General features: G+C 43.6%; 1 protein-coding gene across 3 annotated transcripts in view; it reads right to left on the reverse strand.

The window, feature by feature from the left end:
* LOC139556647 (A-kinase anchor protein 12-like) overlaps positions 1-23,837 on the reverse strand; it is a 52,372-nt gene that overhangs the window by 22,905 nt on the left and 5,630 nt on the right. For all 3 annotated transcript variants that reach the window (XM_071370853.1, XM_071370855.1, XM_071370854.1), the window contains exon 2: positions 6,097-6,202. In XM_071370853.1, coding sequence (XP_071226954.1) covers positions 6,097-6,202 — 106 coding nt within the window. The remainder of the gene's footprint in view (positions 1-6,096; positions 6,203-23,837) is intronic.

Raw genomic sequence — 23,837 nt, forward strand, 5'->3', positions numbered from 1 at the left:
CCTCCGCATTTACTGGATTGGTTGAACAGTGCAGAAGGTAATGCCCCAACAGTTTTTATTTCTTCTCATCAAGACCAGTATGTAGGAGATCTAGTTTCAGCCATTTCTTTAACGTCTGCTACTTTAGGTTAAATGGTATGTTACGGGTCTCCCCAGTGGCGCAGCGGCCTAAGGCAATGCATCACTACAGATCCTGGTTCAATACCGGGCTGTGTCGCAGCTGGCCACGACCAGGAGACTCATGACATCATGAGCGATACATGGAAAATACCATATATATTTATATAAGTATACCATTTATATAAGTATGAGCGAGCCCAAGTTCCAGGTATTTGCAAACTACCAAAGCACATTCTTTATCTTTGAGAAATTCCCACAAAGTTAGGAAAACCAAACAATGATGCTTTTTCAGCCAAAACATAAAAAGAGTAAAAAATAATATTTAGGTCAGTGACCATATAGTTAGCCTTAAACATTCCTTCAGTTAAAGAGATCTTTCAGGTAAGCCCTCCCCACACCCAACCTCTCCTCACTCCCCTTTTACACCCCCAAAACCCCTTCCTCCCCACCTCATTGTGTGTGTTCGGAACTCAAGCAGCATGGAAGTAATGCTTGGGTCAAGGGTGCATGGGGGAGAGAGGTATAGGGTGGTTTAGCTCTGGGTAATGCCAGATCTCTTTGGGAGGGGGTCTTTCTACACTACCCCTCACCCCTTTCTCTCCTATTCACTCTGTCCTCCCGTGTCCTTCAAATACAGTTCCACCAGACTTTAGAAAAGCAAATGGAAATCAGTCTGAAACCCCTCTCTCTTCACTCACTCCCTTTTTCTGGAGAGGTGACAGCTCACTGCTCCATATATCATATGGTGAATGTCACCAGTCATGAAGGGATGTTTCCAGAGTCACTCCGCTGAGGCAGTGTGGAGACTTCAAACTCTTTGGAGTGCCTTGCAAAGAAATATGACTATATTAGCAATGGAAGGAAGTAGTATGGAGTCAATGAGCCTTAATGCAACTTAAGACACCAGAACCACAAATAGCATTTATTCTTGATTCCTACACTTCCAATAATTTTTCTCAAATGGGTGCTAACGTCTCTAATCGAGTACTGTCTGGATGGATCCCCCCACACACAGAGTGTTCTGAGATGGAGCCTCATAATGCAAAACTACACACACAGACCTCCGAAGTTATCAGAGGAACAGAAGAGTTGCTGCAGGGAAAAATACACACATAGTCAAGTAGAAGCCTGTGAAAAAGTCCAACTCAATGAAACACAAAGCATCTTCTTTTCACAACACTCAACACTTCCTGTTAGTCATGTCTTTAAATGTGTTCATTTGCGGAAGAAATTAAATGAAATAAAGGCTTCATGGTTCTCATCCGAGAGGGGTGAGGGGTGAGAGGAACGCCAAGGGGACACTGACCCTTAAAACATATCTCTATTTGGGAGTACAGGGAAAGCCCCTCTCACAGTGAAAATGGCCTGAAGGTTCTAGAGAAAAGTCTTATCCTATTAGAGTAAAGTCTGCTTTGTTTATCCACAGCTTACTATTGTAATACTTCTCTTATAGTAATTTAACTGAAGTACAAGAGCAAACAAGTGTCTTGAACACATGTTAAGTAAAAGTAGTTTTTTAACATGTCATAAGCATACGTCTGGAGATGAATGTACAACATAAAACATGCCCGTATTGAACATGTAGTTAAAGAAGAGTCTCTGAATGAATAAGGTTAACATTGGATAGCTTAACTAGAGTTCACACACAGCTATACCCACTTATTAAATCAGTGGCGCCAACATTAATTCACCAAGAATGTGGCTTTGATGACACCACTGAGGCTCTCTATTATAACAGTGACTAATTAGGAAGTGTGTATTTCTCTCAGCAACCTAATTGAACTGTATTAATATGGTATTATAGTAGTAATATTATGCTGAGTTGACAGTGAGTCAGGGAGAGAGGAATGTTACTATGTCTGGAGAGGCGAAGAATACTTTGGATGGGGCGTGTTCCTTTCCCCCTGTATGGACCAGTGCGTCCTCTCTGTGTGAGTCATCATCACCGTCACATTCCTCGACTTCCATACATACTGGCACACACTCCCGCACAGATGGATTGGACAGAGCTTAGTGTAATAAAGTGTAGCATAGATGACTGTGTTGGTTGGAATATGTTGCCGAAACACTAAGACTGTGGGTTCAACCCGACTTGGAACGACGATGTGTGTTGTATTTACTGAGGGAAAGCCTCAATATCATGAACATTTCATTACAGTAAGCCTAAGCCTATCGCATTTTCATAGCATTTCTATAACAAACATGAAATAGATATTACATAACCACAGCTAAAGCAATGGCAAGTAATTACTGAACCGTATATCCCCAAAATATAGATATCTCAGCACCACCAAGTTTTATACCAGTGACGACTCATGTATCTCCAGCATAAAAAAACAGGCCTTAAGTTAAAGCCCCCATGCAGTCTTTATAATCCAACATTTGAAATCACTGATGTGTAATAAGTCACTGTGTTAATTTTATGAAAACAACGAAAAAATATATGTATCATTTATTTATTCTTAATGTTTTGTACACAGTGTGTATATATACACTGAACAAAAATATAATTGTCAGGTGCATCTCTGGAGTTACACCGACCTCAACAGACTGTTAGTGTGTGTCACTTCCGGGTCACAATTTGCAGACTTGTTTAGGTGCTGCTGTGCGTTTTGTTGCTAACCTTACTTTGCTACCTGACAACTTGACGTTTTTTACTTTTTAATTACGTTTATATTTTTTTGTTTTTCCCTCGCTCAACTTTTTTTCCATTCAATTTTTTCACTCCGGACGCTTTATCTGGACGTGGTTTGTCAGGACCTCCACCAGCCGCAGCTAAGTAGTAACATTAACATGATGCCTTCTAATTGCAGTCATTGTACTCATAATATACAGGAGAAGGATCGCCTTACGGCGAGGATAGCTGTGCTTCAAGCCCAGCTTCAGATGCAATCGTTAGGCAAGGGTAATTTCAGTGTAGGAAAGGATAAAACAGCGTCTGTCCCACCAGTAAGTACAGATAGTAGTATAAATCCCCTCGCACAGTCCCTGCAGCCGGACAACTTTCTCATGGCTTCTGGAGGGAAATGCTGTAGGAATGCTCAACCGGTGTCGCTCATTCAGCTGACAGAAACTTTCAAACGGTTCTCTCCATTAAGCAGCGAGTCGGAGTCAGAGGCCGAGCCTTCTCTGGTCTCTACTCCTCCCGTTACGGGGTCTGAGACGCCGAAGCCTCCCACCATTAGCTCTGACAAATTGAAAACCCTAGTCATTGGCGACTCCATTACCCGTAGTATTAGAATTAAAACGAATCATCCAGCGATCATACACTGTTTACCAGGGTGCAGGGCTACCGACGTTAATGCTAATCTGAAGATGGTGCTGGCTAAAGCTAAAACTGGCAGGTGTAGAGAGTACAGGAATATTGTTATCCACGTCGGCACCAACGATGTTAGGATGAAACAGTCAGAGGTTACCAAGCGCAACATAGCTTCAACGTGTAAATCAGCTAGAAAGATGTGTCGGCATCGAGTAATTGTCTCTGGCCCCTCCCAGTTAGGGGGAGTGACGAGCTCTACAGCAGAGTCTCACAACTCAATCGCTGGTTGAAAACTGTTTTCTGCCCCTCCCAAAAGATAGAATTTGTAGATAATTGGCCCTCTTTCTGGGACTCACCCACAAACATGACCAAGCCTGGCCTGTTGAGGAGTGACGGACTCCATCCTAGCTGGAGGGGTGCTCTCATCTGATCTACGAACATAGACAGGGCTTTAACTCCCCTAGCTCCACAATGAAATAGGGTGCAGGCCAGGCAGCAGGCTGTTAGCCAGCCTGCCAGCTTAGTGGAGTCTGCCATTAGCACAGTCAGTGTAGTCAGCTCACCTATCCCCATTGAGACTGTGTCTGTGCCTCGACTTAGGTTGGGCAAAACTAAACATGGCGGTGTTCACCTTAGCAATCTCACTGGAATAAAGACCTCCTCCAGTCCTGCCATTATTGAAAGAGATTGTGATACCTCACATCTCAAAATAGGGATACTTAATGTTAGATCCCTCACTTCCAAGGCAGTTATGGTCAATGAACTAATAAATGATCATAATCTTGATGTGATTGGCCTGACTGAAACATGGCTTAAGCCTGATGAATTTACTGTGTTAAATGAGGCCTCACCTCCTGATTACACAGGTGATCATATCCCCCGCATATCCCGCAAAGGCAGAGGTGTTGCTAACATTTATGATAGCAAATTTCAATTTACCCCCCAAAAACTACGTTTTCGTCTTTTGAGCTTCTAGTCATGAAATCTATGCAGCCAACTCAATCACTTTTTATAGCTACTGTTTACAGGCCTCCTGGGCCATATACAGCGTTCCTCATGGAGTTCCCTGAATTCCTATCGGACCTTGTAGTCATGGCAGTTAATATTCAAATTTTTGGTGACTTTAATATTAACATGGAAAAGTCCACAGACCCACTCCAAAAGGCTTTCGGAGCCATCATCGACTCATCGCCATCATCGTTTTGTCAATCAATTGAATTTACCACAGGTGGACTCCAAGTTGTAGAAACATCAAGGATGATCAATGGAAACAGGATGCACCTGAGCTCAATTTCGAGTCTCAGAGCAAAGGGTCTGAATACTTATGTAAATAAGGTATTTCTGTTTTAAAATTTGAAGACATTTATTATGGGGTATTGTATGTAGATTGATGGGGATTTTTTAATTTATTTAATCCATTCTAGAATAAGGCTGTAACGTAACAAAATGTGGAAAAAGTGAAGGGGTCTGAATACTTTCCTAATGTACTGTACTGTCTAATCTCACCAGATCACCAGATCATACCACCCTGCATACCACTGCTGGCTTGCTTCTGAAGCTAAGCAGGGTTGGTCCTGGTCAGTCCCTGGATGGGAGACCAGGTGCTGCTGGAAGTGGTGTTGGAGGGCCAGTAGGAGGCACTCTTTCCTCTGGTCTAAACAAAGATCCCAATGCCCCAGGGCAGTGATTGGGGACACTGCTCTGTGTAGGGTGCCGTCTTTCGGATGGGACGTTAAACGGGTGTCCTGACTCTCTGAGGTCATTAAAGATCCCATGGCACTTATCGTAAGAGTAGGGGTGTTAACCCCGGTGTCCTGGCTAAATTCCCAATCTGGCCCTCAACCATCACGGTCACCTAATAATCCCCAGTTTACAATTGGCTCATTCATCCCCCTCCTCTCCCCTGTAACTATTCCCCAGGTCGTTGCTGCAAATGAGAACGTGTTCTCAGTCAACTTACCTGGTAAAATAACGGTAAAATAAATAAAAATAAAATAAATCATTCTCTACATACAGTCCATCACTTCATTAAATAGGCTTTTTGACAGTGTGGTATGTGACATATCTCTCTGTTTAAAGTAGTATAGAGTTACTCCTTCCCCTGGCAGAACAGAGTTATTAAACGGCGAGGGTCACTTTTGTTCGAGTCAGGTCACTGCCTAGACGCTTGACGCACTGCAAGTCCCGCCTCTCCCATCTCCTCATTGGTTTTTAGGAGCATATACCCACGTGGGTGATAGAAAGATGAACTGAGGTCCACACTCCAGTCCAGTTGGTAATGCATCTTAAAGTTGGTTGCCAACCGCCATATAAAGTCCAAAGAAGAAGAAGAATCCTGAAGGAGGAGAGATTACTAGAAACAAACTCGGTTTACCCTTTTATCTGTGGATTAATTGTCTGATTAAAGGACCTTGTGCATTTCCGGTAAAATAACAACCCAATGTTTATATCCCAGGACAAAGTTGCAGGGATCTACAGATCACACAGACACACACACGAAGGGCCAGAGGCTGAACATGGGTAACATTGTATTTTGTGTCAGTCAGGGGCCATACCACACTCACACACACACACTCTCTCTCACACACACCCCACCCACCTGCACATCGAATGCACACATACGATCAGGGACAAACTCAAACAGACACATCCATACATAAACACAAGCTCACAGACAATCACAATCACATAGATAAATAAACAACTGTCTCTCTAACCTTCCTCTGCCAGGGTGTTGTCCTCTGAGTGGCCATTGAGCTCTGTCTGTTCATCTGCTTTCCCATTCAGACTGGAGATGGAGATCTGTCCATTCTTCTGCTGGAGCTGATGAAGAAGAAGGGGGGGAGAGGAGAGGAGAGAGAGAGAGCACTGAAAGATAACTCCAACAACATAGCAGAGATACTCATCAGTAAAGCACAGCATCTGCACAGTATTCAATCCACAAATTGGATGTCTTGTCAAGAGAGCAGAACAAAAACTAATGGTTTTCATCAAGGTTTTTAAATAAACATGTATCATAATAATATTCCTCCATCCAACAATGACATATAATGTCAAATTCATAACAAAGTAGCTACACACCTCCCAGAGGTGTCATGCCCATAGGGGGCACAAGGGCACGTGCCATCTCAGACTTAAAAACAGTGCAGTAATAATACCTGTGCCTCGACACAAATCCTGTCTCGGCGCTCTACGGACAGATCTTTTTGTCCAAGCCATGGCTTGGTTTTTGCTCTGACATGCACTGTCAACTGTGGGAACTTATACAGACAGGTGTGTGCCTTTCCAAATCATGTCCAATCAATAGAATTTACCACATGTGGATCAAGTCATAGAAACATCTCAAGGATGATCAGTGGAAACAGGATGCACCTGAGATCTCATAGCATATGGTCTGAATACTTATGTAAATAAGGTACTTCTGTTTTTAATACATCTGCTAAAAATAAATGTTTTACCTGTTTTCGCTTCGTCCTTATGGTGTATTATGTGTAGATTGACGAGAAGAAACACTAATATAATCAATTTTAGAATAAGGCTGTAACGCAACAACATGTGGAAAAAGTCAAGGAGTCTGAATACTTTGAAAATGCACGGTATATCTAAACTCAGCAAAAAAAGAAACGTCCCTTTTTCAGGACCCTGTCTTTCAAAGATAATTCGTAAAAATCCAAATAACTTCACAGATCTTCATTGTAAAGGGTTTAAACACTGTTTCACATGCTTGTCAATTGAACCATAAACAATTAACGAACATGTACCTGTGGAACGGTCTTAAGACATTAACAGCTTACAGACGGTAGGCAATTAAGGTCACAGTTAAGAAAACTTAGGACACTAAAGAGGCCTTTCTACTGAATCTGGAAAAACAGCAAAAGAAAGATCTGCGTGAACGTGTCTTAGGCATGCTGCAAGGAGGCAAGAGGACTGCAGATGTGACCAGGGCAATAGATTGCAATGTCCGTACTGTGAGACGCCTAAGACAGAGCTACAGGGAGACAGGACGGACAGCTGATCGTCCTCGCAGTGGCAGATCACGTGTAACAACACCTGCACAGGATCGGTACAGCCGAACATCACACCTGCGGGACAGGTACAGGATGGCAACAACTACTGCCCGAGTTACACCAGGAACGCACAATCTCTCCATCAGTGCTCAGACTGTCCGCAATAGGCTGAGAGAGGCTGAATTGAGGGCTGATAGGCCTGTTGTAAGGCAGGTCCTCACCAGACATCACTGGCAACAACATCGCCCATGGGCACAAACCCACCGTCGCTGGACCAGACAGGACTGGCAAAAAATGCTCTTCACTGACCAGTCGCGGTTTTGTCTCACCAGGGGTGATGGTCGGATTCGAGTATAACGTTGAAGGAATGAGCGTTACTCCGAGGTCTGTACTCTGGAGCGAGATCAATTTGAAGGTGGAGGGTCCGTCATGGTCTGGGGCGGTGTTTCACAGCATCATCGGACTGAGCTTGTTGTCATTGCAGGCTATCTCAATGCTGTGCATTACAGGAAAGACATCCTCCTCCCTCATGTGGTACCCTTCCTGCGGGTTCATCCTGACATAACCCTCCAGCATGACAATGCCACCAGCCATACTGCTCGTTCTGTGCGTGAACACAGGAATATCAGTGTTCTGCCATGGCCAGCGAAGAGCCTGGATCTCAATCCCATTGCGCACGCCTGGAACCTGTTGGATCGGAGGGCTAGGGCCATTCCCCCCCAGAAATGTCCAGGGACTTGCAGGTGCCTTGGTGGAAGAGTGGGGTAACCTCTCACAGCAAGAACTGGCAAATCTGGTGCAGTCAATGAGGAGGAGATGCACTGTAGTACTTAATGCAGCTGGTGGCCACACCAGATACTGACTGTTACTTTTGATTTTGACTCCCCCTTTGTTCAGACACATTATTCAATTTCTGTTAGTCACATGTCTGTGGAACTTGTTCAGTTTGTCTCAGTTGTTGAATCGTGTTATGTTAAAACAAATATTTACACATGTTAAGTTTGCTGAAAATAAACGCAGTTGACAGTGAGAGGACGTTTCTTTTTTTGCTGAGTTTGTTTTCTACTGTTACCGTTTTTAAATTGAGAACACATAAGCTAAAAAGTATATAAACAGTGTGCATTGCAAATGTCCATAATGCTAATGCCATCATACTTTAGGCCAGTGCTTCCCAACTCTGGTCCTCGAGTACCCCCAACAGTACACAGTTTTATTGAAGCACACCTGATTCAACTTGTCAACTAATCATCAGGCCCTCAATTAGCGGTGGTGCAGCCATTCAAGATGCTCTCAATGGTGCAGCTATAGAACTTTTTGAGGATCTGAAGGCCCATGCCGAATCCTAACACATCTTAACACAGGCAGCACGCTGTGAAGGCACATTTGTTTTTCTTAGGTAGTGGAATGACCTTTGATCTCTTTCCAGATTTCTGGGCACATCCCACTCACCAAGCACCAATTAAAATTGGGGTGAATATGTGGTTGGTTGTAACTATAAGCAATTTGCCGTCAAGATTATCTGTACCTGGGATGCAAGATGGCGCCGACAGACATGGCAGCTTTGCTTCTAGCTCCTAAGCAACGTTGCAATATTTTGCTTTCTTACATTATTAGCTCAGAATGTTGTTTTGTGTTATGACATCCAGCCGTAAAGAACTTTTGGATATCAGAGCAGCGGGTAACTTACCAGCATTACGACCAGGAATATGACTTTAACGAATTGGATCCTTTGTTCGCTAATGTTCAGTCTCTGGTAATATAAAGTGGACGAGCTCAGGGCGAGGATCTCCTTCCAGAGAGACATCAGGGACTGTAACATACTCTGTTTCACAGAATCATTGCTCTCTCTGGATATACTGTCCCTGTTCACACAGCCAGCTGGGTTCTCAGTACATCGCACAGACAGGAATAAAGAACTCCGGGAATAAGACCGGCGGTGGTGTATATTTCATGATTAACTACTCATGGTGTGATTGTGATAACGTACAGAAACGTACGTCCTTTTGTTCACCTGACCTAGAATACCGTATTACCTGCCAAGAGAGTTATCTTCGGTACAAGCACCATCTGGACTGGACATAGCTAGACAAACTTATGTTTTTGAGAAGATCAGGGAGTTTTGCGATGAAGAGGCTATGGACATCACATGCCCTGCACCAAAGTCAAGGGCAGGAGAGAAACAGTAGTCCCATATGTTGCTGCTACAATTTAATTGTTCCTGCTGCTCAGCTACCTTACCCCTGATTGTATGCAAATAACTACCTCATCTGTCACTGTTATTGTTATTGATATTGTTCTTGTACATACTGTATATTATTTTATTTATATTGACACTATCAGTTTCTGATATTGCTACTATGCAAGTAACCATTTGGCTGTACTGTTTACACCTTCTGTAGAGACCCATCCACTTGGCAATATGTGGCTGGAGGTTAAAGCATTTCTTTCACATGACACATCAATTTAGACAAGTGTGTCTTGGTAAGCATCATCTAATATCTATACAATATTTTTATCTGGATACTTTCTTGTTTACCTGGAATTTTTCCTTGTAGGCTACTACCTTTACCACTTCTAGTATTACTCTTTACTACGCTACTCACTGTTTAGCACATGACCTTACATGTGAATCCTTAAAGATAAGGGTGGGGCTGGCTTAAGAGTGTGTGAACAATCCTGAATGGGTGTAGACAAAGGAGAGCTCTCCAGTAGGCACCAAAAGATTCAAAGGCAATTTTCTAAAAAGTGAGTTTACAAGTTTATCAACTGTCAAATCAGAATTACTTTCCCATTGTTCCTCAAATGCAGTGTATGGTATACCATTTTGTAGCTCTGAGTCTCTACTTTTATACAATGTAAAAAAACACAATTTCTAAATTTGCTACATAAGACCGATTTGAGCCGGTCGGTCACGTAGTCTATTTTACTGTCTTTTAGTCAATGCCACTACGACATTGATCGTCCTAATATTTATATATTTCTTAATTCCATTCTTTACTTTTAGATGTGTGTGTATTGTTAGATACTACTGCACTGTTGGAGCTAGGAACACAAGCATTTCGCTACACCCGCAATAACATCTGCTAAATCTCAGTGTATAAGTGTATGTGACCAATAAAATTTGATTTGACCTATCATCAGAAAGAGATAGCAGCATCCTTTCCACCTCTTCTCTTTCTACCTGGTGGAATTCAAACTTGTAATGCCTTTCACACATGATACAATATTTATCAGTGTATATGATACAATATTTTATCAGTGTATATGATAGTGGGCCATTAGTTGGCATTTTCCATCACTCTTGACTTCATTTTGTGCTGATAATATCCTTTCTTTTTACCTTTGTTTATCTTGGTCTTGTCATGCAGCGCCAATCTCTAGTAACAGCATATTCAGGAATAGTACTTTCTTCTTTCATATCTCCACATACATAATAACGTTATACCATCAAACTCCACTGTAAAGCCTTTTTGAAATCTGACACATTGGCTGGATTCACAACAAGTGTAGCTTTAATTTGGTATACTGAATGCGTGATTTCATGAAAGTTAAATTTCTATAGTAATTTATTTGAATTTGGCGCTGTGCATTTTCACTGGATGTTGGCCAGGTGGGACGCTACCATCCCACATATCCCAGAGAGGTTAAACAGGTCAAAATTCTCAAGGCTGCGGGGCCAGACGGATTACCAGGACATGTGCTCCGACCATGTGCTGACCTACAGGCAGGTGTCTTCACTGACATTTTCAACATGTCCCTGATTGAGTCTGTAATACCAACATGTTTCAAGCAGACCACCATAGTCCCTGTGCCCAAGAACACGAAGGCAACCTGCCAAAATTACTACTGACCCGTAGCACTCACAGGCGTAGCCATGAAGTGCTTTGAAAGGCTACATCAACACCATTATCCCAGAAACCCTAGACCCAATCCAATTTGCAAACCGCCCAAACAGATCCACAGATGATGCAATCTCTATTGCACTCCACACTGCCCTTTCCCACCTAGACAAAAGGAACACCTACGTGAGAATGCTATTCATTGACTACAGCTCAGCGTTCAACTCCATAGTACACTCAAAGCTCATTACTAAGCTAAGGATCCTGGGACTAAACTCCCTCTGCAACTGGATCCTGGACTTCCTGACGGGCCGCCCCAGGTGGTGAGGGTAGGTAGCAAGACATCTGCCACGCTGATCCTCAACACTGGAGCCCCTCAGAGGTGCGTGCTCAGCCCCCTCCTGTTCACCCACGACTGCGTGGCCAGGCACGACTTCAACACCATCATTAAGTTTGCAGACAACACAACAGTGGTAGGCCTGATCACCGACAACGACGAGACAGCCTATAGGGAGGAGGTCAGAGACCTGGCCGGATGGTGCCAGAATAACAACCTGTCCCTCAACGTAACCAAGACTAAGGAGATGATTGTGGACTACAGGAAAAGGAGGACTGAGCATGCCCCCATTCTCATGGAAGGGGCTGTAGTGGAGCAGGTTGAGAGCTTCAAGTTCCTTGGTGTCCACATCACCAACAAACTAGAATGGTCCAAACACTTCAAGACAGTCGTGAAGAGGTCACGACAAAGCCTATTCCCCCCTCAGGAAACTAAAAAGATTTGGCATGGGTCCTCAGATCCTCAAAAGGATCTACAGCTGCAACATTGAGAGCATCCTGACCGGTTGCATCACTGCCTGGTACGGAAACTGCTCGGCCTCAGAACGCAAGGCACTACAGAGGGTAGTGCGTACGGCCCAGTACATCACTGGGGCTAAGCTGCCTGCCATCCAGGACCTCTACACCAGGCAGTGTCAGAGGAAGGCCCTAAAAATTGTCACAGACCCCAGGCACAGACTGTTCTCTCTTCTCTCTACTACCACATGGCAAGCGGTACCGGACCAAAAGGCTTCGCAACAGTTTTTACCCCCAAGCCATAAGACTCCTGAACAGGTAATCAACTGGCTACCCGGACTATTTGCATTGTGTGCCCCCCCCTCCCCCAACCCCTCTTTCTGCTGCTACTCTCTGTTTATCATATATGCATAGTCACTTAAACTATACATTCATGTACATACTACCTCAATTAGTCCGACCAACCGGTGCCCCCGCACATTGGCTACCTGGGCTATCTGCATTGTGTCCCGGCACCCACCACCCGCCAACCCCTCTTTTACGCTACTGCTACTCTCTGTTCATCATATATGCATAGTCACTTTAACCATATCTACATGTACATACTACCTCAATCTACTGTTATAGCCTCGATTCTGTTATTTTTCACTGTCTTTTTACTGTTGTTTTTATTTCTTTACTTACCTATTGCTCACCTAATACTTTTTATGTTTTACTTAGAAACTGCACTGTTGGTTAGAGCCTGTAAGTAAGCATTTCACTGTGCGGTCTACACCTGTTGTATTCGGTGCACGTGACTAATACACTTTGATTTGATTTGAGAATGGTTCAGAACTTTTGTGAAACATCACAGCGCAGTTTAAAAATATATGGCAAAAATCTAAACTTTTCAGAGATAGAAGGCAGAAGGGTGGGACTAAAGGAAAAGAGGGATAACTAATGTAAAATGTACCGTGCTCGTAAAATGTATAGGTTGGAAGTAGAAGTCTAGATATTGATCCATTAGTTGATCCATTAGTTTACTCCAATTAGGTGGGGGGAGGGGTAGTGTTATGGGAAAATAATAAAGCAGGAAAATATATTTTAAAAATACAATAAAAAGTGGGGATAGAAAATTATGCAAACAATTGCATTGATAGAACCCACAATCTATCTGCAATATATTAAAGCTGATCTACCCCCGCCTCCATTCCCCCCCCCAAAATATTTGAAAAAGCTGTCAGATGTTCATATCCAAACAGAGACAGTATCAACCCCCCCAGCCATGTCTACTGTATACCAGCCGTAGACAGATAAGATATTCTTTCAGAGAGGAGCTGTACGTGTACGCTATCCATTTCCGTCGCTCAACAAAAAGAATAACCACAGTCAGCTATTTTGTAGTGTGGAAGTCTCCCCATCCCTCTGTACACTTCCCAAGGCTGCAGGATTTACACTGACGATCCCTCAGGGATTGATCAATACAGTAAATCCCAGAGATTTTACAGTGGATGGAGGGAGAGAGGTAGGGAAGGAAGGCGGGAGAAGGACAAATCCGCCATGCCCCTACACACCACACAACAGCATGACCCTACTGAGTTATGAATTGTTTGTCCTTTAGACGTGCCCCGACACACACCAAAACTCGTCGCCAAACCCACTTCTTTACTGACCGAGTCACTGGTGCTTTCTGCTTTAGTTTTTGCTTGTAAGCAGGAATCAGGAGGATAGAGTTGTGGTCAGATTTGCCAAATGGAGGGCGAGGGAGAGCTTTGTACGCGTCTCTGTGTGTGGAGTAAAGGTGATCTAGAATTTATTTCCCTCTGGTTGCACATTTTACAGGTTGATAGAAATGAGGTAAAACAGATTTAAGTTTCCCTGCATTAAGTCCCCGGCCACTAGGAGCGCCGCCTCTGGATGAGCGGTTTCCTGTTTTTTATAATTATTTATTACAAAAAACAAAAAGGAAGGGGTAACATTAAAGTATTAGAACATGAAGGACAAACAATACAGCATCAAGACACTATCAAACATGTATCAGTCTTTCCGCAACAGAGCCATCCTTATGTGTGAGGGTGCGTGTGCATGATAGTGATATAAAATATATGTCATAGTTTCCTTTTTGATGATCACAATCTTGTGAAACCCGAACGCTCCAAGATCCCCCACAGTTCCCCAATAGTTGTCCCTTAACCATTCGAGACCCCTCCCACAGTCCCCCCCACCTGGAAGAAAAATAATAAAAAATACAATGAATTCCATTCCCCACCCCCAAGAACCCCCCAATGCACCAACAACCAAGAGAATGAACTAAAGAGAAAAAAGGAAAAGACAGAAGAAAACAGCAAACAATGCAAATATATATATTTTTTAATAATACATTTAAAACAAAGGACATCAAGGATAACTGACATCAAGGACAGCGTTTTCCTGTTTGCTTATGGCATTATACAGCTTTCTGTGGAAATCTGATTTGTTTATTGAAAATTATTTTGATTCAACAGAATTGGCTGAAGGGCAAAATGTTTTTCAATGGAAGCGGGTGACAGCAATCAGCCCTCAACAAACTGTGTATAGAACATTATCCTCACACAAAATCCAAAGATCAAGGAAACTGATTTGACGTGTGTCAGATTTCATAGCGAATCCCAGGTGCTCAGAACAAGAGTTAAGAAAAGCATGGAACGCCTGGAGCTGTTTCGCATCATGTTAAGACTCTTTCCTTGCACATGACATACACTTTAACCTAAAACAACAGGGTACACAGGACCAAACGCAAACAAGACATGGCTGTTCTCATACTTTATGTATGAGTAAAGGAATTGTGGAAAGGTAGAGGGCTTTCTAAGAAAATGTTAATTAATCAAATCAAATTGAATTGGTCACACACATGGTTAGCAGATGTTATTGCGAGTGTAGCAACATGCTTGTGCTTCTAGTTCTGACAGTGCAGCAATATCTAACATGTAATCTAGCAATTCCACAAAAACACATTATTAAAGTGTCTAGTGATTCATTTATTGAAGTTGCCAATGATTTCAAGTCTGTATGTAGGCAGCAGCCTCTATGTTAGTGATGGCTGTTTAACAGTCTGATGGCCTTGAGACAGAAGCTGTTTTTCAGTCTCTCAGTCTCAGCTTTGATGCACAGGCAGTGGCTCGGGTGGTCGTTGTCCTTGATGATCTTTTTGGCCTTCCTGTGACACCGGGTGCTGTAGGTGTCCTGGAGGGCCCGTAACATACTTTGTTTCATGGAAACATGGCTCTCTCTTAATACTCTGTAGGAGTCAGTAAAGCCAGCAGGATTCTCAGTACATCGTTTAGACAGGAATCAATATCTCTCCAGGAAGCGGGCGGGGGGGTGTTTCATGATTAACGACTCATGGTGTAATTCAAGGAACATACAGGAAATCAAGTCATTTTGTTCAGCTGACCTAGAATACCTCACAATTAAACGGCGACCATATTATCTCCCAAGAGAATTCTCCTCCGTCATCGCCACGGCCATTTACATCCCATCTATAGCCGAAACCTCAACGGCCCTCAAAGAACTTCACTGGACTTTATGCAAACTGGAAACCACATATCCTGAGACGGCATTTATTGTATCTGGGGATTTTAACAAAGCAAATCTGAGGACTAGGCTGCCAAAATTCTATCAACATATTGACTGTCCTACTCGCTCTACTAAGACTCTCGAACATTGCTATTCAAACTTCCGGGATGCTTACAAGGCCTTCCCCCGTCCTCCTTTCGGCAAATCTAACCACGACTCCATCTTGCTCCTCCCATCCTATAGGAAGAAACTCAAACAGGAAGTGCCCGTGCTTCTTATTATTCAACGATGGTCTGACCAATCTACTGGACAACCAGCATTTTATGTATTTTATGTATTAAAGACATGGCTGGAAAAGAGGGCATGTTTTCAGCTGATCCCAACAGTTATACGTTAGAGTTTGGTTGTAGACCAAACTACGTTAGAGTTTGGTTGTAAATGTATGTGTTTTACTTAAAGATGAATATCTCAAAATGGAGTCGCAATTCAACGGCTCAGACACGAGACGTTTGTGGCAAGGACAACAGACAATCATGGACTATAAAAGGAAAACCAGCCACGTCGCCGAGGCCGACGTCTTGCTTCCGGACAGGCTAAACACATTCTTCACACGCTTTGAGGATAACACAGTGCAACCAACGTGGCCCGCTACCAAGGACTGTGGGCTCTGCTTCTCCGTGTCCGACGTGAGTAAAAAAATTGAACGTGTTAACCCTCACAAGGCTACAGGTAAAGACGGCATCCCTAGCCGCGTCCTCAAAGCATGCGCAAACCAGCTGGCTGGTGTGTTTACGGACTTCTTCAATATCTACCCAATCCCCGTCTGCTGTCCCCACATGCTTCAAGATGGCCACCATTGTTCCTGTACCCAAGAAGGCAAAGGTAAATGACTATCACCCAGTAGCACTCACCTCTGGCATCATGAAGTGCTTTGAGAGACTAGTCAAGGATCATATCACCTCTACCTTACCTGTCACCCTAGACCCACTTCAATTTGCTTACCGCCCCAATAGATACACAGATGTTGCAATCGCCATCGCTCTGCACACTGTCCTATCCCATCTGAACAAGAGGAATACCTATGTAAGAATGCTGTTTATTGACTATAGCTCAGCATTCAACACCATAGTACCCTCCAAGCTCATCATTAGGCTCGAGGCCCTGGGTCTGAACCCTGCCCTGTGCAACTGGGTCCTGGACTTCATGACGGGCCGCCCCCAGTTGGTGAAGGTAGGAAACATCACCTCCACTCCGCTAATTGTCAACACTAGGGCCCCACAAGGGTGCGTTCTCAGCCCCCTCCTGTACTCCCTGTTCACCCATGACTGCGTGGCCAAGGACGTCTCCAACTCAATCATCAAGTTTGCAGACGACACAACAGTAGTAGGCTTGAATACCAACAATGATGAGACAGCCTACAGGGAGGAGGTGAGGGCTCTGGGAATGTGGTGCCTGGAAAACAACCTCTCACTCAACGTCAACAAAACAAAGGAGATGATCGTGGACTTCAGGAAACAGCAGAGGGTGCACCCCCCGCTGGCCAGACCTGTGCGCATCCTCATCACAGGACAATGTCTCCCAAAGATCCAGAGCAGGCAAATCCCCCCCACCGCCCAACACCTCAGCATCTGGTCTCATCACATTTGAGATTAAAACATGGGAGACAAATCAATTCGATTCTTCAAGGGACGCCATCCGTCATTTGAAAAGAGAGGTAGAGAGTGCACGTGTGTTGGGGAGGAGGAGGGAGTAGATTCATATTTGGATGTGTGATCAATCCAAAGATCTCTTCCTACTTACAGTATTAAGTTGACTGGAACCATAGCTGTGCGGAGGGAAACGTTTTCCCATCAGATCCCACACACATCCTTCGGGCAAACTAGGGATGATGACCATGTCTCCCCAGTATGACTCTCTTCATGGGGGCATGCTGGTTCTGCTGTGTCATTCTGTATCTATGTGTTCACTGGGATACCATTTATGCATGAGATATATGGCTGTGTTTTCCAATACTGTATGTTAAACCCTGAAGGTTAGGGTTTACCATATCTAGCTGGGGTATATTATAATCAAATGAATGTAAACTAAATAACAATGGCATGACTGATGGAATGGGGGACAGGGTATTTTACATACAGACATAAATGTGGGAACATTGCATGAGTTAACAGTTCTCTGCTGCCAAGATAGAAAAATCCCACACCCACCTAAATTCCCTTTTCCCCTTTTCCCAAGAATGAAAGCGGATAGCGATGTGTTTGTTTTCCATAGGATTTGAATAGAAAGCGTTCCAGCGTCCGGTGGAAAAACCAGCTCTGAGTGCAGATCCAGAGGTGCACTTGTCCCTAAGTCCTACTTGAAAATAGTACTACTGTACATAAAAAGAGAATTCATTACAAGCCAATCTTTAGGCCTACTTCAAGTCAAAGCCGTTTATTGTAACTATGTTGGGTCGTGCCACACTTTCTAATGCACTTTTATCACAGTGACAAGACAACAACAATACAACGATTTAAAATATTCTGATCAATCTGTCAATAATAACCAGATGAACAACCAGCCATCTGAACTGGAGAATCCACAGACACAGTGGAATAAACCTGTCCGGTGTTGTGTGTAAAATATAACAGGACTAGAACAAAAGGACAACCTGTTAGATTAGAGAGCCACAGACCAGACGGCTCTCCGTGTGATGCTTCCCTTATCCCTATAACGCAATATAACTAACAGAGAAACACAGAAAGACACTCATGCTGTGTCAAGGACGGCCTCCATAGAGGGGGTAAACATTTTAATAAGATAATCATAATATAATTTATATAATTATATTCATAGATTTTCCCGATTGTTATGTTCCTCGTTTATTTTGTTGCCGTTTTGTGATTCCGGGTTTCCCTGAAACTCATTATCATGTAAAGGGATTGAACTCCCCATCAGAGGGAACGAGGGGTGAGAAACTTACAAAAGAACAAGAGCCTCCTCTCCTTTCTAAAAGCCCAATTACACAGGTCCATTATTTCCAGAGCTGAGCTGGCGGTGGATCTGACATGGCCGAAATGGGGGGATGGAGGACACACTCTAATTACACACAAGCTTCTTCTCCTCCATTAAGAGAGAAAGGGAGGCAGGAGAGGAGAGCTCGTACAGAGCAGTGAGACATAAAGACCAAAACAACACAAAGTAGACACTCTGGGAGAAGAACATTGTAGCGTTACTAGTAGGGTTGCACATTTTGGGTAATATTCAGAGGTGGAAACTTTCTGTGGGAATTAACAGGAATATATGGGAATTAACGGGAATATGTGGGAATTAACGGAAACATATGCAAATTAATATTAATCCCATTTAAATGTAGATGTTTTTTGCATTGGATATATTAGCCATATCACATGGAGACAAAAACATAAACATTTTATCTTATCATAAGTAGACATAATAGCAAATTATTAAATTCTGTAAAATGATAGTCTAGAAACTAAAGCTTTGGTTGTCTTCCTCTCAGGCTTTCATGTCTTCTCCCTGGACCACAACAATGTCCCCCACTTGAACATCAGACTCTGAGTCCTCGTCTTCACTGTCACTCTCCAAGCTTGTTGTGGATGGCTCGTTGCCAGGTTCAAAAAGCCTCAAATTTGCCCGGATGCCCAGATTTGCCACAATTTTCTTAACCCTTGTATTCGTCAGCCTGTTGCGGGCTTTGGTGTGTGTGTGTTCCCAAACAAGGACCAGTTGCGCTCTGAGGCGCCTGATGTTGGTGGGATTTGGAGGAGGATGGAAGCAACAGGGGAAAGACCCTCAGATCCACAAAGTCCCTTCCACCAGGTGGCTGATGAGGTATGTTGGCACGACTGCCATATTGCAACTCCTTCTCAAAGCCCTTGCTTGGAAGTGTACTTCACCAGACTACCAAGAACCTTGCCCTCATCCAAGCCAAGGTGGCGAGACATGGTAGTGATGACACCATAGGCCTTGTTGATCTCTGCAACAGACAGGATGCTCTTGCCAGCATACTTGGGGTCCAACATGTGGCGTGTATGGGCTTCAGGCAGAAGTCTTCACGCTTTTTTATGTATTTCAGAACTGCAGTTTCCTCTGCTTGGAGCAACAGGGAAGTGGGCAGGGCAGTACGGATTTCTTCTCTTACATCTGCAAGCAGGGTCTGAACATCAGACAGGATGGCATTGTCTCCCTCAATCCGTGCAATGGCTACTGCTATAGGTTTCATGAGTTTCAGGCTGCTTACCTCTCTCTCTCAAAATACATCATCCAGGAGGATCCTCTTGATGGGGCTGTCCATATCGGTAGACTGTGATATGGCCATTTCTTGGAGAGACTCCTTCCCCTCCAGGAGCCTGTCAAACATGATGACAACCACCCCAATGGCTTCAATGTGGTGCTCTTATTCTTCTCACTTTGCTTGGTGGGGTAGATTGCTGATGTAACTTGATGACCCTTCAATTTTTTTGGCTCTCTTGTAGAGCGTATCCATTGTTTTCAGTGCCATAATGTCCTTGAGGAGCAGATTCAATGCATGAGCAGCACAGCCAATGGGTGTGATGTCCGGGTAGGACTCCTCCACTTTAGACCAAGCAGCCTTCATGTTCGCAGCATTGTCTGTCACCAGTGCAAATACCTTCTGTGGTCCAAGGTCATTGATGACTGCCTTCAGCTCATCTGCAATGTAGAGACCGTTGTGTATGTTGTCCCTTGTGTCTGTGCTTTTGTAGAATACTGGTTGAGGGGTGGAGATGATGTAGTTAATTATTACTTGCCCACGAACATTCGACCACCCATCAGAGATGATTGCAATACAGTCTGCTTTCTGTATGATTTGCTTGACCTTCACTTGAACTCTGTTGAACTCTGCATCCAGCAATATAGTAGATAAGGCATGTCTGGTTGGAGGGGTGTATGCTGGGCGAAGAACATTCAGAAATCTCTTCCAATACACATTGCCTGTGAGCATCAGAGGTGAACCAGTTGCATACACAGCTCGAGCAAGACATTCATCAGCATCTCTGACTATGTTCCTCCATTGAGTCAAAAATACTTCTGATTCCAGGAGGACCATGAGCTGTTGCTATCGATAAGGTGTCTGATTCATAATTTTAATCTCAAATAAAAGTAGAGAGACTTTTGTCAGAGGTTGCTTGTTGTGAGCGCTGAGGTGTTGTGAACGCTGAGGGAACTTTATGCACTTGGCCAGATGTTTCTGCATCTTTCTTGCATTCTTCACATATGATATGGCACAGTATTTTCAAATGCACACAGCTTTTCCTTCTACATTCGCTGCAGTGAAATGTCTCCACACATCACATAGTGCCCGTGGCATTTTCCTGTAAAGATTAGAAAAAAATATCAGATAAGATAAATGGAATTCCAATTCTACTTCCCTTCCCAAACTGCTTTTGCTTTTCATAAACAATTAGGCCAATCCCCTTCCCTAATTCTCCTTTATGTTGTCACGCAAGGGAGCAATTCCAATCATTCCTCCCCATTCTAGTGTCCATAGTGATTGATCTCCGCACTTCTAATCATCTTACAACTATCTATGCATTCTATGCATGGTTTGGCTTATATTGGGCTGACCATGAGTTAGAGAGGATTTAATGAAGATAAAGAGCTAACACGGAGATCTTTGCAGGGACCTTATGTGAGGAGGGAACAACTTATCACTTTGGGAGGTGACACAAAAATTATGGGATGCTCAGTTTTCCTGTAGAAAAACGGGATCAAATACATAGACAACGCAATCTTGTGCAATGATATGCACATGAGAAAGGTACCATCGCAAATGGACTGTATACGTGTTGCACGTGCATTCTGTCTCGTGCATACATCTCCGTTCACTCTTAACGAATTAGGCTACCTTCAGATATCCCTCTAGTGGTGTGGGGGCAGTGCTCTGGCAAAGTGGGTGGGGTTATATCCTGCCTTGTTGGTCCTGTCCAGGGGTATCGACGGACGGGGCCACAGTGTCTCTCGACCCCTCCTATCTCAGCCTACAGTAATTATGCTGCAATAATTTATGTGTCGGGGGGCTAGTGTCAGTCTGTTACAGTGGCTTGCAAAAGTATTCACCCCCTTGGCATTTTTCCTATTTTGTTGCCTTACAACCTGGAATTAAAATAGATTTTTGGGGGGATTTGTATAATTTGATTTACACAACATGCCTACCACTTTGAAGATGAAAAATATTTTTTATTGTGAAACAAACAATAAATAAGACAAAAAAAATGAAAACTTGAGCGTGCATAACTATTCACCCCCCCAGAGTCAATACTTTGTAGAGCCACCTTTTGCAGCAATTACAGCTGCAAGTCTCTTGGGGTATGTCTCTATAAGCTTGGTACATCTATCCACTGGGATATTTTCCCATTCTACAAGGCAAAACTGCTCCAGCTCCTTCAAGTTGGATGGGTTCCGCTGGTGTACAGCAATCTTTAAGTCATACCACAGATTCTCGAGTGGATTGAGGTCTGGGCTTTGACTAGGCCATTCCAAGACATTTAAATGTTTCCCCTTAAACCACTCGAGTGTTGCTTTAGCATTATGCTTAGGGTCATTGTCCTGCTGGAAGGTGAACCTTGAAAAGGACTCACGTATAGTTGGGGACGGTAACAGGAGGGAGTTCAGTTTTTGATCCCCACAGGATACAGCAAGACCCGGAGCCCAGAAGACGGTAACCCGGAGAGGGTCTCTTGGGGGAGACTTATTCCTTTCTTTTGGACTATTATTTTAATAAACACCTTTTGAAACTGAGCTAAATCTACTCTGTCCGTGTCTGATCTGTGTAAACGTTTTGACCCAACCCCCTGGTCTGCCACAATATACTGAGATCATGTGACAGATTGCACACAGGTGGACTTTAACTCATTTTGTGACTTCTGAAGGTAATTGGTTGCACAAGATCTTATTTAGGGGCTTCATAGCAAATACATATGCATGTACCCCTTTTCCATAATTTTTTTTATTTATTTTTTATTTCCCTTCACCAATTTGGACTATTTTGTGTATGTCCATTACATGAAATCCCCCCAAAAATCTATTTAAATTACAGATTGTAATGCAACAAAATAGGAAAAAACGCCAAGGGGGATGAATACTTTTGCAAGGCACTGTATATCTGGAGTATTTCTCCCGTCTTATCCGGTGTCCTGTGTGAATTTAAGTATCCTCCCATCTAATTCTCTCTCTCTCTCGCTCTCTTTCTCTCTTCTCTCGGAGGACCTGAGACCTAGGACCATGCTTCAGAACTACCTGGCCTGATGACTCCTTGCTGTCCCCAGTCCACCTGGTCGTGCTGCTGCTCCAGTTTCAAATTTTCTGCCTGCGGCTATAGAAAACTGACTCGTTCACCAGACATGCTACCTTGTCCCGGACCTGCTGTTTTCGACTCTCTCTCTCTACCGAACCTGTAGTCTCCAACTCTGAATGATCAGCTATGAAAAGCCAACTGGCATTTAGTCCTGAGGTGCTGACCTGTTGCACCCTCTACAACCACTATGATTATTATTATTTGACCCTGCTGGTCATCTATGAACATTTGAACATCTTGGCCATATACTGTTATAATCTCCACCCGGCACAGCCAGAAGAGGACTGGCCACTCCTCAGAGCCTGGGTTCTCTATGGGTTTCTTCCTAGGCTCCTGCCTTTCTAGGGAGTTGTTCCTAGCCACCGTGCTTCTACATCTGCATTGCTTGCTGTTTGGGGTTTTAGGCTGTGTTTCTGTACAGCACTTTGTGACATCGGCTGATGTAAAAAGGGCTTTATAAATAAATGTGATTGATCTCCAGAAGCTACTTCCATTATGGTTTAACTGAATTATGTAATCAGGTGAGGCTCCTATAACATGAACCTAGTCAATGAAAGGTTGAATCTAAGGCATGCACGTCCCAGTAGTCTTCAATAGCAAACTCTCATCATTGCCTTTCCTTTGTGATCAAAGATCTGACAGGACTGGATAGGTAATGCTATATTGTTGAATCCTATCCAGTCCTTCCACCCCTCAGTTGTCATGAAGAGAAGAAGTTGGGGAACGGAGGGAGGCCTTGTGAGAGTATTGGGACCTAGCTACAGACTCCTACTCAGTCCAAACTCTCCCATTAACCCATAGCTGCAGATGAGAGAGGAGGTCCTCGATCCAACTAGCTCTCACAGTCTCATGTCAGAATTAGACGTTCATCTATGTTTCTCAAATGTCAAATTTCGAAGTTGAGGCAAACATCACATTTTGAAGTATTTTAAGTTAAGGCTCCCGACTGATGCAGCGGTCTAGGCACT

The sequence above is a fragment of the Salvelinus alpinus genome, chromosome 27, assembly GCF_045679555.1.
Source record: "Salvelinus alpinus chromosome 27, SLU_Salpinus.1, whole genome shotgun sequence".
In the NCBI taxonomy this organism is placed as follows: Eukaryota; Metazoa; Chordata; class Actinopteri; order Salmoniformes; family Salmonidae; genus Salvelinus; species Salvelinus alpinus.